At 34.0% G+C, this 15,014-nt stretch overlaps 1 protein-coding gene across 1 annotated transcript in view; it reads right to left on the reverse strand.

Moving 5' to 3' along the window:
* The window catches only part of LOC145255562 (dynein axonemal heavy chain 6-like), a 277,781-nt gene that overhangs the window by 187,031 nt on the left and 75,736 nt on the right, over positions 1-15,014 (reverse strand). The window contains exons 20-24 of the mRNA XM_080114017.1: positions 13,647-13,824; positions 12,377-12,571; positions 9,768-9,974; positions 4,919-5,173; positions 2,695-2,950 (exon numbers count right to left, since the gene is read on the reverse strand). Coding sequence (XP_079970143.1) covers positions 2,695-2,950; positions 4,919-5,173; positions 9,768-9,974; positions 12,377-12,571; positions 13,647-13,824 — 1,091 coding nt within the window. The remainder of the gene's footprint in view (positions 1-2,694; positions 2,951-4,918; positions 5,174-9,767; positions 9,975-12,376; positions 12,572-13,646; positions 13,825-15,014) is intronic.

Here is a 15,014-nt window from a genome sequence, read left to right on the forward strand (position 1 = left end):
TTTTTTGAAAGGACGTCTATAACAGGATCAGACCCTCTGGGTCACAACGTCCCAGAATGTGTGGTCTCCCCAAAATCCATAAGCAAGGTGTTCAACTGAGACCTATTTTATCAATGGTTGGTTCAGCACAACATTCTTTGGCTCAGTGGCTTTTGGAAATTCTGCAACCTGTGCGCGAGTTATATACCACGCACTGCATCCCAGATTCTTTTCGGTTCGTGGATTGTGTACGTGGGTTGGATTCAAATGCAGAGACGTCTTTTATGTGCTCATTTGATGTCTCTAGTCTCTTTACCAACATACCGTTGAATGAGACTATACGTATATGTACTGACGCGCTCTATGATGGTCGCCTGACTGCTCCACGGTTTTCTAAAGAGATTCTTATTGAACTCATTTTAATGTACACTAAATCCGTGGAGTTTAGTTTTTGTGATATTGTGTACTGTCAGGTCGACGGGGATTCAATGGGGAGTCCGTTGGCCCCAACTTTAGAGCCCTCGTGATTTGTTCGCCTAACAGATTAGACGCCGAACTCGATAAGATCAGGGAAATATTCATCAATAATGGTTATCCTGTTGACCTTATTGATGACTGTATTTTCAAAAGGGTTGCGGATTTTAAATCCTCTAAAAAGTTTGGACCCTTGAAATGCCCGGTTTATTTAAAATTACCGTGGATTGGGGAAAAGAGTAATAGACTTTCCAAACAGATTCGCAGAAGTATATACGACTGCTATTATTCTGTGTCCTTGCGTTTGGTATATACTACGAGACCTGTTTTTCCGTCTTTTCGCAAGGATAGTTTGCCTTACATCCAAAATAGCAATATTGTATATCAACTTAAATGCCAGTGCGATGCTGGTTATGTTGGGCGACATCCTTGCACCTTTTGACTCGTATAAACCAGCATGTTCCATCGAAGATCAGACAGGGGAGGATGGGGTCTGGTGGTCTCCCTCCTTCTGCAGCCTTGGACTCTGCTATTGGCCAGCATTTGGTTGACAACCCGTGCTGTGCCGATAGATATAAAATAGATTGGTTCGAGGTGCTGCATAGAGCGGACTCCAAAAACCATTTAAAGATTTTGGAGTCTATCTCTATTGCGGTGCGTCAACCTTCTTTGTGCCGGCAAAAGAAAACATCCAACGCATTGTTTCTCTTTGGGGGAACTTTGAATCTTTTCTCCCGTTTTTTTTTTCTCCCTCATTGTGCCAATATTTTAATCGTTTTTAAACGTTAATAAATTTATTTTAGTGTCCCCGTACTTTTGGCACATTCAATAAGTTCCCGATTAGAACTCTTTATTTTTCGACACAATATTGTTTTTTTCGCTATCAATTTTCTCCTGATGAGATGATAGCCGAAAGAGCTCTTGAGAAACTTCCGCTTATTATTTTTAAAACTGTATATAAATTCTGTACCTCTAAACATATATATATATATATAGATATATATATAGTACGAAACTTTGTTGAAATGTTTTTTTATAACTTTTGGATCTCTTCATTACAGTCGTTTTTCAGCATGTAAAAATGTTCAATTCTTGACAGCACCTGTTTCGTAGCGCAGTATCATTCATTTAAACAGGTGCTGTCAATAATTGAACATTTTAACATGCCGAAATATATAAACGGTAACATGGACAACATCTTGAAACTTGCAATGTAGACCTTTTGTCATTTATTCATATATGCTCTGTAGTTATATCGAGCTTCATAGATGAAGGGATTAGTATTAAAAAATGGTGAAATATAATTGAATAAGCATATTATCCCATTAACCTATATATATATATATATATATATATATATATATATATATATATATATATATATATATATATATACATGCATACATATTACTTGGTACTTATCCAGTTTACGACCTAATCTTTGTGAAATAATATTTAGAAAGAATCGGAATCGGAATCGAGAATTTAGTACGGAATCGGTAATTGCTGTATTGGAATCTGGAAAAACATTGGAATGTTCCCATCATTTATAAACGCCCTGCAGATGTATAAAAACCCCTTTTATTTATTTATTTATTTATTCATTTATTTATTTATTTTACATGGAGTCACCACTTATCAAGGCCCGGAAGCCACTCGGGGATAAGGGTTATTGCGTGTACAGTAATCAATGGGATAGTATCGTAGTAATCGTTAGTATTGGAGATTTGATAAAGTGTCTTACTTAAGGGGCGATTCACCAGGAATTTGTTTACGTTGGACTTGAAGACATCCAAGTTGTAGTCAGGTGGTAAACAGGCAAACGGGAGAGAGTTCCACAGGCGTGCACTTTTACGAAAGAAGCTTTGTTCATGGAATCTACGTCTTGATTTAGGCACAGATAAAGAGTGGGGAAAATTACTGACAGTGGTTTCAGCTAGACGGGTGTTTTTTGTGAAAGATTGACGAGGGGGGGGGGCAGAGATTGGAGCTCGGACGAGCACTTGCCATAGAAATACCGATAAAATAAAAACAGGCTTGCAACCGAAAGTTGTTGGAATTAAACTAAAGATTTTTACAACTTTAAATTAATCAGTGTAATTTAAATAAAATATTTTCAATGAAAACGTGAAATGGTTCCATTTGAAATTCATAGAAATTCCATGCAAATGAGAATGGTAGTCCGAAAAGTCAAAACAATAAGAATCTTTGTAATATGAAAAGTGGTAAAAAAAATGTCACCTTCTTTCCCAAAGCCACCATTATTAGCCAAATAGTCCAGCAAAGAAAAGAGGATGCTGCACAAGGAAACGACGCTCCTCAGTTCCGATGACTTATGCCACAAATGTTTACTGTGTAAGCTGAGGAATTTCAATGCTGGGCCAATGGATGCATCAAAGAGTCTCTTGAGATACTGGCGGCCTTCTTCAGGAAATTTTGGATCAAGGTTTTGGAACCAAGAAGTGACGAATGGCTTCCACCCTAAGTCCACTGGATCCTTAAAAAATAAATAAATGTTTTGCTATGTCATTATTATTATTATTAACATGGTTTCGTTCCGTTTCAATTAATACAAGTTTACAGTAAACATATTTGTTAAAATATTGAATTGGTTAGGTTCTCACATAGATAAGTAGATATTAGTAGGCTAGATATGATGTAGATAGAAAGATCGGCATCGATCAAAGGGATAACGCTGCTATCGTGAGAAACGTCGGCCTGAAGGGATGAGAGCGTGCAACCATATTTATTTCCTATCTACTTGCCTTCTCGCGAGGGCAGAATTCGGCACAAGATCGGTTTTTGATATGGGAACTCAAGCTTTCCAAAGAAAAATATTCTGGATATGAACAAAAGTGGAAATTTTCTCAGTTATGAAGGATTTCTCCTTCACTGACCGATGCCACAAAAAGTGAAGTGTAGTATCAGAACAGATATTACATTGTGATCTGGTCCCAAAAGCCAAGGATTCAGCTTTCGTAAGTATTTCAACAGCCAAAAAAAAAGGGGGGGAAAAAAGTATTTCATCAAATCTATTTTTAGATTGAAATGCGAAGCAAAGAAAAAAAAAGGAGGAGGCGAACCCCACCTCTTTCCCCATTTCTAGTAGGGTTTAATATTATTTTCTAAGCATGATGTCTCTCTCCGCGTGGGAATGGAGACGCAAATATATATATATATATATATATATATATATATATATATATATATATATATATATATATATAGTCATTCACATACAGTTCTGACGTTGCGTCACCTCTCACCCAACTGTTGTCTAAAAAGTCCAAGTTCACATGGACCTCTTCTTGCCAGAAGTCTTTTGAACAGATCAGATCGCTATTATGCTCCGATCCTGTGCTGAGGGCTCCTGACTTTCAACAGCCTTTCCGCTTGGCTATTGACGCCAGCGACCATGGTATCGGTTCAGTTCTACTCCAAATCGATCCTTCTGGTATTGAGCACCCTGTGAGTTATTTCAACTCATGTCAGAAGAACTATTCTACTGTAGAGAAGGAAGCTTTAGCCCTCATCCTCAGTCTACAGCACTTCGACGTATATATATCATCGTCGAGTCAGCCGACCATCATATACACAGACCACAACCCTCTTACATTTCTACATCGAATGAAGAGTAAAAATAGAAATGATGAAATTTACTTTCTCCTTTACGCTCGTTAAACAGGTAACAGCCTCAAGCCAGGATTGAAACCCGACCGCCCAAATGACAGTCAAGACTTCTCACCATTACGCTATACGGCTGATGCTTAGCAGGTAATGAATTAACGACATATATATATATATCTTGGAAGCTGAAAATGAATGACGGCAAATACCAAAGCATAACGACAAATACGTTGTGAAAAGGTTATGTTAAAAGAACATAGAAAAAAACTGAGTTTATGTTTGAATTTTTTCGTCTATAAAAGACTTCAGACTGAATACGTTATGAACAAGATATAAGTCGCTGAATTAAACACTAAAAATTAAATACAATTATTTAAAACCATGACACTTCTCGTCTCATAAAAATAAAATTTGAACTTCTGTAAGAATTAAATAAAGAAAAACAAGAATTTTCTTTTAGTAACTTTGGTTCTTGTCTTCATTTCTCGCCATTTTCAAAAATTAAAAATATAGAAAAAAATCTGTATGATGTATGTATCTACGACAAAATCAAAATAACATATTCCAAAAATCACATATTGATCAAGTAGTTTTATTTTTAAATGAATTCAAATGTTATTAATAACAGAAGAGAGGTTGTCTTGTCAGCGATTTGACCCCCTCTCCACCCTGCAAAAAATAAAGGAAGATGACTCAATAATTTAAACTTTCAAGATATACATTATAATGCCTACGAATTCCCATTGATCCCTTAAAAAATATTTTCTTAAAGGTACTTTATCCATGTTTTTAAACCGTTGCTGTTATATTCGGAGAAATAAAACACCAAGAATCTTACCATATAAATCATGGAACACCGGCTGATGGTGGCCGGACTCGCCTGTGAAAGAGAATCCACTTCAAACAAAAAGCGCATTCCTTGAGCTATTTTTACCCGTTCACCATTGGCCAGGCACAATACTCGGGAGTCATCAAGCACCGTGTTCAAATTCTCCACCCACAGGGTGTCAACGGGACCATCGAGAATCAGCCATTTCCACCTGGTTCGATCGAGCTCCCCACTTCCGGTTCCATATGTTGCATCTTGGTTTGGCTGCAAATATATTAAAATCTGTGTGTTTGTTTATTGGGACTAATAATGACGTTTTCGTTGTTATTCTCGCACTGGCTTCGGCTTGTAACACTGGGCATATGGACGCGTGGGAAATTATCAGCAGCAGCAGCAGCAAAGGATGGCTGGCTTTTAAAGAGATTAACAGCCGCAGTAGCCGAAAAATGCGCATATGCAAATTAGAAACTGTGTGCGAGAAGAAAAAGAAAATAGAGGAAAGGATATAATGAGCCGTTTATACCTACAAATTTGTCGAGATCAAACACACAGACACAGAACAAGCTGTGTGCAGTAGCACACGCACGCATGGCGTGGAGCACGTGCAAACATCACATAACTTTGATACGCACGCATTTCCTGTGACCTCTGATATAGCCTTCCGTTTCCCTTCTCTTCTCCCTCTTTTTGCTTGGCACCAAGCCGTGCACACGTAAACATGTGCGCACCATAAACATGCATCATCTAACACTTTTATTTGTATAAACATTGTTACCTGTAAGATGCTTACACGTAGAGCTGATACAATATGAACAATCCAAGACTGTTATAATTAAGCTATATATCGCTCGTGTAAAATATGAACTATAACCTCTATTTCTGCACACTTCCACGGAGGTCAACGTACAAACCACTATCACACGCCCTTAAGTGACTACAAAATTATTGCACCAATGTATGAACTTTGCTTTGTTTTGTTTTGCATTAAATAAATAATGTAGTTATATATATATATATATATATATATATATATATATATATATATATATATATATATATATATATATATATATATATATATAATGTAGTTTAATATATATACTGGTATAATGGTCTCCCTTATTACTAAGTCGTGAACATGCTTTATATATCCTCGCAACAAGGGACACCACATGTTCAAGGCAGAAAGAAAGTCAACGTCAACGAAAATGGCCATATAAAGTTGAGGATGAGAATGGACCGGCTGTAGCCGGCATGCGGTCAGAAGAAGAAGAAAAGTATACACCGGGCGAGATGGACAATTGTAAGAGTATTTTAAGTGGTGTCGAGACGTAGAGTAACGGTAATAAAAATTTTGTTCAAAAAATAAAAACGCTTACTTGGATTTCTTTCTTGTTTTCCTTTGTTTGTTGTAACTGGACATTACGTTACAGGCTGATGTGATCTCAGACCTTCTTCAGCTGCAACCTTTTGCTTTTGTCAGTTGCAGATATGTACCTATGTATATTTTTAATTTAAAATTATGTTGAATAGTAAAATAAGTTAGTAGGATTCAGCATATGATGCTGTATGATATTGTTATTTACGGTGGTATGTTTTTATTTAAGTTCTGAAGCTTTGATTTTATTTGTTATTTAACAACAATAAGATTAGACTCATTATTTGCGATAAAAATTAAAACCTAGAACCCTGTAGCAAAATAATAATGATCCACCTCGCCCGAGACAGAAACAACGTCATGTATGAGTTTAAAAACCTTTGAAATAAATAGTTACGTTGGTTACACAACTACTACTCTATCTCGCCGCCTTATAATGCATAATATAGATTCTAGTGTAATTTTAAAACATCTACATAAAAACTGCCCCCCTTCGAACATAAAATAAATCTTAGTCACAGGAATAATACACCATGAAACAAGTTAAAAAATACTTGAGGCCATCTACGTAAAAACCTGAAAACCTGTTGCAGTTTAAACGAGTCAAGACATTCTAAAATGTCTTTTTTACTGATCCTAGAATTTGGGTTCGCTTGTGGCCAAAAAACAACCGGGCGCCAGCAGCTGATGACCATTGCTGCTACGAATAATTTTATTCCCTCTCAGCGCATCATTTGACTCTCACCTGAACATGCCCTCGAAATGGGGTGAAAACATTCGAAATACATATGGAACTTTGGGAATTATATTTACATTTTTGATTTTTTTCGCAAAAAATCGAAAACAATAAAAATTATAGTAAAAAAAAAAAGATCTCCGTTTTCTTTAAGGATATATATATATATATATATATATATATATATATATATTGTCTGTATTTTTGAGATGAGGTGTTTTCATTGATTGATTGAGATTGTCGGACTGACTTCCTCATCTTGGTTATTATCGTCACAATGTTTCGGCCGTTTTGCCTTTCGGCCTTCATCAGGTGTTTTGTATCGAACTGGGGAACCGTTTGTAAGGAGTCTCGAACCCAACCCTTTATTATTATTACGGGGGTACCGTGTTCGGACCCAAGCTAGGCTCTGGGACATATTTGCTGATTCTCTGTTTTGAATGTTACTTTTTACTGCCTTCATTCAGGATTGAACTCAGCACCTTTGGGTAACTGTAAACTTTGATACAAAATCTCAATCAATCAATCAATCAATCAATCAATCAATATATATATATATATATATATATATATATATATATATATATATATATACAATTAGTATGTTAGTATATATATATATATATATATATATATATATATATATATGTATATATATACAATTAGTATGTTAGTATATATATATATATATATATATATATATATATATATATATATATATATATATATATATATATATATATATATATATATATATATACATTCTAATTGTCCGGGCGTAAAATACTCTTAAACATGATATTTTGATTAATGCAGATTTCGTATTTATTATTATATTATATTGGAACCAATATATAGTAATGAATTAAAAGAATTTTAAAAAATGACTCATGTACCACCACCGAGAATCGAAACCAAAACGTTTAGCTTACCATTTACTTTGACGTAAATGCCTGAGCTATGAAGACATGTTTGCTGCAAGACTAAGCATTAAAATATGAACCAATAGCTGTTACGTTACACATGCATATTCGTAATGCCGTAACTTTTGAACCGATTTTCCTCTGCTAAAACCCACATATAAAGTTTCTTATGGGTTCGAATACCCTATTCATTAAGGTTCATTCTGTCAGAGGAGTTTGCTAGGCAAATTTTTTAAACAAATTTATATATACGCAGATGTAAATATATATAGAAAGAGGTTTGTCTTTACTATAAAATTATTACGTAAATATTATGCAAGTATAAATCATGTAGAATATCTGCATGAATATAATTACAAGTAATAGTTAACTAAAGATGACCATCCCATAAGAAAACCGAATAAAACACTAATAGGGAATTAATTAAAATGAATCTTTAAAAGAATATGCAAATAATTTAGATCTTTTGCAGATGAATGCAATTCCAGAACCCATATATGAGAAAATTATATTTTCTTTTTAAATAAATAGAAAAAGGGGTTTTAATATGAATATCAATACACAAAAAGTGAAATTTATAGGAGTATATATATATATATATATATATATATATATATATATATATATATATATATATGCAGATAAAGAGGTATACAGATATATATTATGAATAGATTTTCAGTATTTACCTGACAGTGTTCAATATATATATATATATATATATATATATATATATATATATATATATATATATACACACACACACATATATATATATATATATATATATATATATATTCCTCCACATACTACTGTTTCGCTGTATCACATGTCATCAGTGCGGCTAGACAACCACCTGCCTCAATCCAGGTTTGAAATTCGACTGCAACAGTCTGTTATGCGATTCGGCTGCTGCTATGACGGGCATGTGAATTAACAATGTTCATTTATTGCCGAAACGTCTAAGCATTTGTTTACACAAAGAGCATCGTTTCATACGCTAAAAACAGTTTGTATATCAATTACCAACTCAAGATAGGGAGTATTACAGTCATCCACATGCAGTACTGCTATTTCATGTATGCACATATAATATTATAAAGACATATAAAAATATATATTAGGTATAAATTCCAAGTATTTAGTTATATATATATGTATATATATATATATATATGACAAAAATCTGTGTTCCAAATGTCATGATGTTGACCATCTTACAATTTATTCCTTTTATTCCATTGACATTTACAATTTTTGACAGTAACTGTTTCGCAGTGCAAAATCATTCATTTAATTATTATATCAATGAATGAATTTATTTTGCCCTTTACTCATCAGAAAAAGCAGCAACATAAATAAAATGCATTTGGGCATAAATACAAAATCCGAAAATTGGAAGAGAGATTGAAATTACCTAATTTTTTAGCTTACATTATGCGATGTTGAACTTTGAATTTAGGTTTCTAAGTTTGTTTCATTTTTCGATCCAATTTTTCCAGTTGGTGAGTCAAAGAGTAAATGTCATTTTTTCCAATCAAACAGTATCAAAGGAAAAACTACTGCCTAAATATAAAATACATATCCCTTAATATTGTGTTGTTCCAATTCCTGACCCTAGCTCTTAGATATCAGGGCAAAACGAGCCAGGGAAAAACAGTGCTGGTACCATAGAAATAAACACGTATTATCTGTCTTCATCTAACTGATGCTGTTTTAATTCGTTTGCCCTTCCTTTCCTTCCCAACACCTGGGGTGGGGGCCACATATAGTATCACAATATTAATATGATATTATATATTAATGTATATATATTATTACCGAATGATCTCGTCCTTCCTGACTAGCTATCGTCTGTGTTCCTTTAGAGACTGATGCTGCAAAATTTCGTATTGTCGAAGCCAGAAGTCCATCTGTCCATTCAAACGTCTCTGGATCAGTCCAACCATAAAGTGCTTGAAGTGTGACACATTTTGGATTAATGTTCACAACTTCTAACACGTTTTTCTTCCCCTTTCTGCCCAAAGCCTGAAATATTTATGAATATTGAGTAGAAATAAATGAAAGAGTATCAAAACGTATTCATTTGCTCATGAACAAAAAAGTATTTGGTGCTGTGACCAGGATCTGGAGAAAAAAGTAAAATATAGTGTTCATTTGTTTTATGTATGTGATATGTTCACATTGTCTGCTGAAACCAACATGCATACAAGTCAACACATAATAACCAGACTTTTGTTACAGTTTTATTTCTGTGTCATAACATTGTGGTGATCGAAGTCACAATGCCAAATTACTCGTTTTTACATTATCACATAAACATACTCTTGGCTTCTCAGACGTAAAAGAACCGATGATTTTGCTAAGTTAACAATTCTGTAACTAAATAAAAAAACCTGTGTGGACTACATGTATTACATGGAAAAGGGCTGCCCCTTTCCATGTAAATAAGAAGAATATTAGATAAGTGAAAAATGAGATAAGGATAAGCCTAGAATCGAACCCTGTAGGCAAGGTTAAGAAATGGAATGTTAGAAATTTAGTCTATTGTTAATTCTTTTAGAAATCTGAATATTAAATATGTCAGTAAATTAATGAACAATGCAAATTAAATTATATTGTTTAAAATAGGTTAGATTAGAATTTAGAATTCTTTTGTTTGTCAAAAGTGTGTTGGACAAACATATGTAAAGCCACGTGAAATCGGTTACCCTTTTAACTCGATAATGTCGTCCCACTATCATGCTCATAAAGATAGGAGCCTTAGAATATAAGATTAAACAGAATATATTTACACTTCACTCGAAATGTACGATATAATATAGAACTAATAGCATATAAGTTGATTTTGGTTGAAAATATTATTGTAGTATTTAATTACAATGTTCTCTATAGGGAGTGTATGTCTTTGCTGAGTACAGCAAAGCTGGCAGGAGGACGGCTTTGTAGACTCTGCACTTTGTGTCAAGCCATATACCAGTCCTTATCCAGAGCCGTTTTTCTTGGATTTTACCGCTTATTTTTTTTTTTTTGTCAGTGCTTAGAGCGCTTCCGATATCTTGAGAAAAACACTATCAGACCGGATGAGTCAGTAATCCTCTTAACTTTAATTATACTCATTTTGTGTGTGTATATTTATGTTTATAGTTTCTCCTAATAATTAAAGAGCCAGGCCGTTTTCTTTCTCACTCATGAATTAATTTTCTTTTTATCAAAAATCACTCCAGACAATGCATGAAGCCACTTGATGTAAAGAGCTACCAAGGTCGTTCAGCAGCCACCTGATTGCACCAGTGGATCACCACACTCTTCAACACATCCAGGTACACATTTTTGGTTTTGACTTTCAAACCGACTTCGAAGACGTGAGTTGGCATGATGTGGCCCTTACTTATAACCACACCAAACACCATAACCGTGAGGTGCACCCTCAAGTGTTGGACCGTCCAAATTTGCGTTTTGAGGGTTCTGGCAATGGTCCTGTTTCATAACTTGGATCAGTAGCGAACAGGAGCTGTACAGTGGCGCATCTCGAATCTCACTCGTTGAACATTGTGTCACTTTCAGACATGATAGAAGGCTCCTATCGCTCTTGGGATTTGTACAAAACTGGTCAACTAGTAGATGGTTTGCAACAAAGAAAGAAAGCTGGATTTCATCAAATGGAAATGGAATCATGTCGTCTTTACTGTAGCAACAATTTTACCATTCCACCAGGTAGTTCATTGTTTGAATTAAAATGTTATAGACTATGATTTTTAATTTTTTTTTTTACACGGGAAACATTATTATTAAGGCATGAAGGCCACTCAATGATAAGGATTAATGAATGAAACGTGGTCAGTGAGACAACAGCATAGTGATCAGTTGTGGTGGAAATTGGGTAGAATTTGATTACCCAAAAAATTATCTCTATTGGACTTGAAGATGACCATGCTCTAGTCAGCTGAAAAACAGGCCTGTGGTACAAAGTTTCACCGATTGGCAGTTCTAAGAAAGGAACGTTGTTCTTGGAATTTGCGTTTACATTTAAGCACAGGCAAAAATCGAGGAGGGGACAAATGTTATCAGTGGTTGTAGCTAGGCCAATATTTGTTGTGAGTGTTTTACGGAGGTGGGGAGACATAGATCGAAGCTCGGTTGAGCACTTGTCTTGAAAATAACGAAAGGGCAGAAATAGACTCACAACGTCTCTTCTGTGAGAAAAAAAACAGTTGGCAAGGAGGATAAAAGGACAGTAGAAAAAGGGGGTCTAAGCAGCCCTTCCTCTAGTTATGACAACAATATCTAATTATAGGATGTAATTAGCTCTTATACAGATAGAGGACTGCGTTGGCAGTAGAATGATGCAACCATTTTTCCAATTTTGTTCTAGATTTTTAAATGAAACACCAATATATAATATAATGGAGAATTATTACGGTACATACATGGAATAGGTTCATTTGAATGATGTCAAGGGCTCTGTGTAGGACATTCCTCACCGTTGTCTTTCCACCATCGGCTGGACCCACAAGCATGACCCCGTCACGGACCTGGATTTGGTTATGGAGTTGTATTATTTTGTTAACTTGTTTCTCGCAGAGTTGGAGATTGAATTCTCTCAAAGCAGCTCTGATCGCTTTCTGAAAATAATGAAGTATGTGATCGATTTCTTTTTGTGGAAATCACTCAAGACAAGGCATGAAGTCACTTGATGTAAGGAGCTAAAAAAAAGCCATTTCAAGGTAAAAAAAAAAAAAAAATAGCCAACGTTAAGTATTAGATAGATAGATTCTCAACCAGAAAACATCAATTCTTTCCCCTTTGTCAGATATATCGGCTATGGAACGTAGTAAAGTTGATTATAAATGAAACTTCATTTGCAGACATTTTTACAAGTCTGACGTTCCAGATACATCAACGGCTTTTGTCACGAGAATCTAATCAAATTTTTGATTTGAACACCTCTGTGTATAACAACAAATAAATTCTCAAGTTATTTAACGATCAAACAAAACTGACAATAACTGATTGTGAACTGACAATAACTGATTGAACACAAGTTGAACCTCTTCAGAAAAATAAATTCTTGTGTTAAATTTGATTATGAATGAAACTTCATTTCCAGTGACATTTTTACAAGTGCAACGTTCCAGATACATCAACGGCTTTTGTCACGTAAATCTAATCAAACTTTTGATCTGAACACTTGTGTGTATTACAGATAAGTTATTTAACGATGAAACAAAACTGACTATAACTGATTGTGAACAATTAATTGAACACAAGTTGAACCTCTTCACTTAAAAAGACAATACTGTAAAATATCTTATAAATCTTTCAAATTGTTTGGCAAAATATCTGCAAGATTTGCAAAGCTTTCAACAAGATTTTAACAATAAACTTTTGCAACTGTATTTTTTAATGGAAATTGCTTTAGACAAGACATGAAACTACTCGATTTAAGTAACTCAAGAAAAAAAAAAAAGAAAAAAGACTAGACAATATTGAACGTTAGATGGACAAATTAAGAACCCAAAACAGCAATTCTTCCTCCTTTGTCAGATATATCACTTATGAAATGCGAGGACTAAATGACATAATGAGGAAAGTGATAGTTATGAGGCTGACGAAAAAAGTAAACCCAACGTTGCTTTCTACTCTGATTTATTAGAATTGGGATTAGAACAGAAATAACAATGAGGTGGATCAACTCACCTGAAGGCTTTCGAAAACCACTTGGTCAGCGATGACGTTTGGGAAGAGATCAGTGAGAATATTCTCAAACAAGGGAAGGTCTTCGGTCAGGAATTTTGGCAAGTTGGCCTCTCTTAGGGAAGAAATGAGAATATCACTTTCGTCCTTTTCACTTAGCACCTGGTTTTCAGCTGCAGCCCTAAAAAACAAGGCGAAATTTGCAAGGTTAGGATCAAGGTTAGTTGGAAATATCATCCTATTTTTAAGTGTTACAACAGATGAATAGGATAAAATGCATCTTTAAATTATAATTCAATAATACATGCCGACATTCACAACCAAGCCGCCTGGAAACCGCACCAACTGATTTTACAAGAAACCTTTTTATAAATTAATCACTACTTATAAAGGTTAGAATCGCAGCTAACCAATCAAATTCATTGCCATTCCATCCCACAGGCCAATATTTTCATTAGCCAATAGCAGAGTGTCTATCAGACGAAGATTCGGCTGACGTTTACTACATTTTCTTTTGTTGTTTTGTACAGTGGTGACGCAGCAGCATATAAATAAGCAACTTTATTTTAACACATGCACACTTGCAATAGTTTTTCTATTTAAGGTTTTGGTTTATTCTACTTTTTTAAAAAATTATTTTATGTTACTTACCATGCATATTTTTACCTTAATATAAAGTGTAGTCTGTGTATACGGTTGTTTGCAATTTCATTTCTATAGTTTAATAGGTTTGGAGTCATTAACCTTTCTCATTCAGATAAAAGCCACACGGAATGTTTAAATTTATGCATATACAGAAACACGTAGTAATATGAATTCCACGCATTTAATCTGCCGATTTCCTACAGGAATGAAACGTGGAATTACCAAAATTATATTTTTATATTTTCATAATTTACCATATATATTTATATATATATATATATATATATATATATAAATATATATATATATATATATAGTAAATGAATGACAAAAATGTACATTCCAAATTCATGATGTTGACCATCTTATAATTTATTCCTTTAATTAAATTGCAACTGAATTAAAGGAATAAATTGTAAGATAGTCAACATCATAAACTTTGGAATATAGTCTTTTTTCATCCACTATATTGCTCTGTAATTACATTGAGCTTCTTAAATGTGGATTGGTATATATTATATATTATAAGGAAATAAGGTATATTTCCACAGAAATATATATATATATATATATATATATATATATATATATATATACCTGTAGAAATATATTTTCTTATAATATATACCAATCCTTATTTAAGAAGCTCAATGTAATTACAGAGCAATATGGTGGATGAAAAAAGACTATATTCCAAAGTTCATGATGTTGACTATCTTACAATTT

Source organism: Euprymna scolopes, chromosome 31 (assembly GCF_053919585.1).
Source record: "Euprymna scolopes isolate OS-2025 chromosome 31, ASM5391958v1, whole genome shotgun sequence".
Classification (NCBI taxonomy): domain Eukaryota; kingdom Metazoa; phylum Mollusca; class Cephalopoda; order Sepiida; family Sepiolidae; genus Euprymna; species Euprymna scolopes.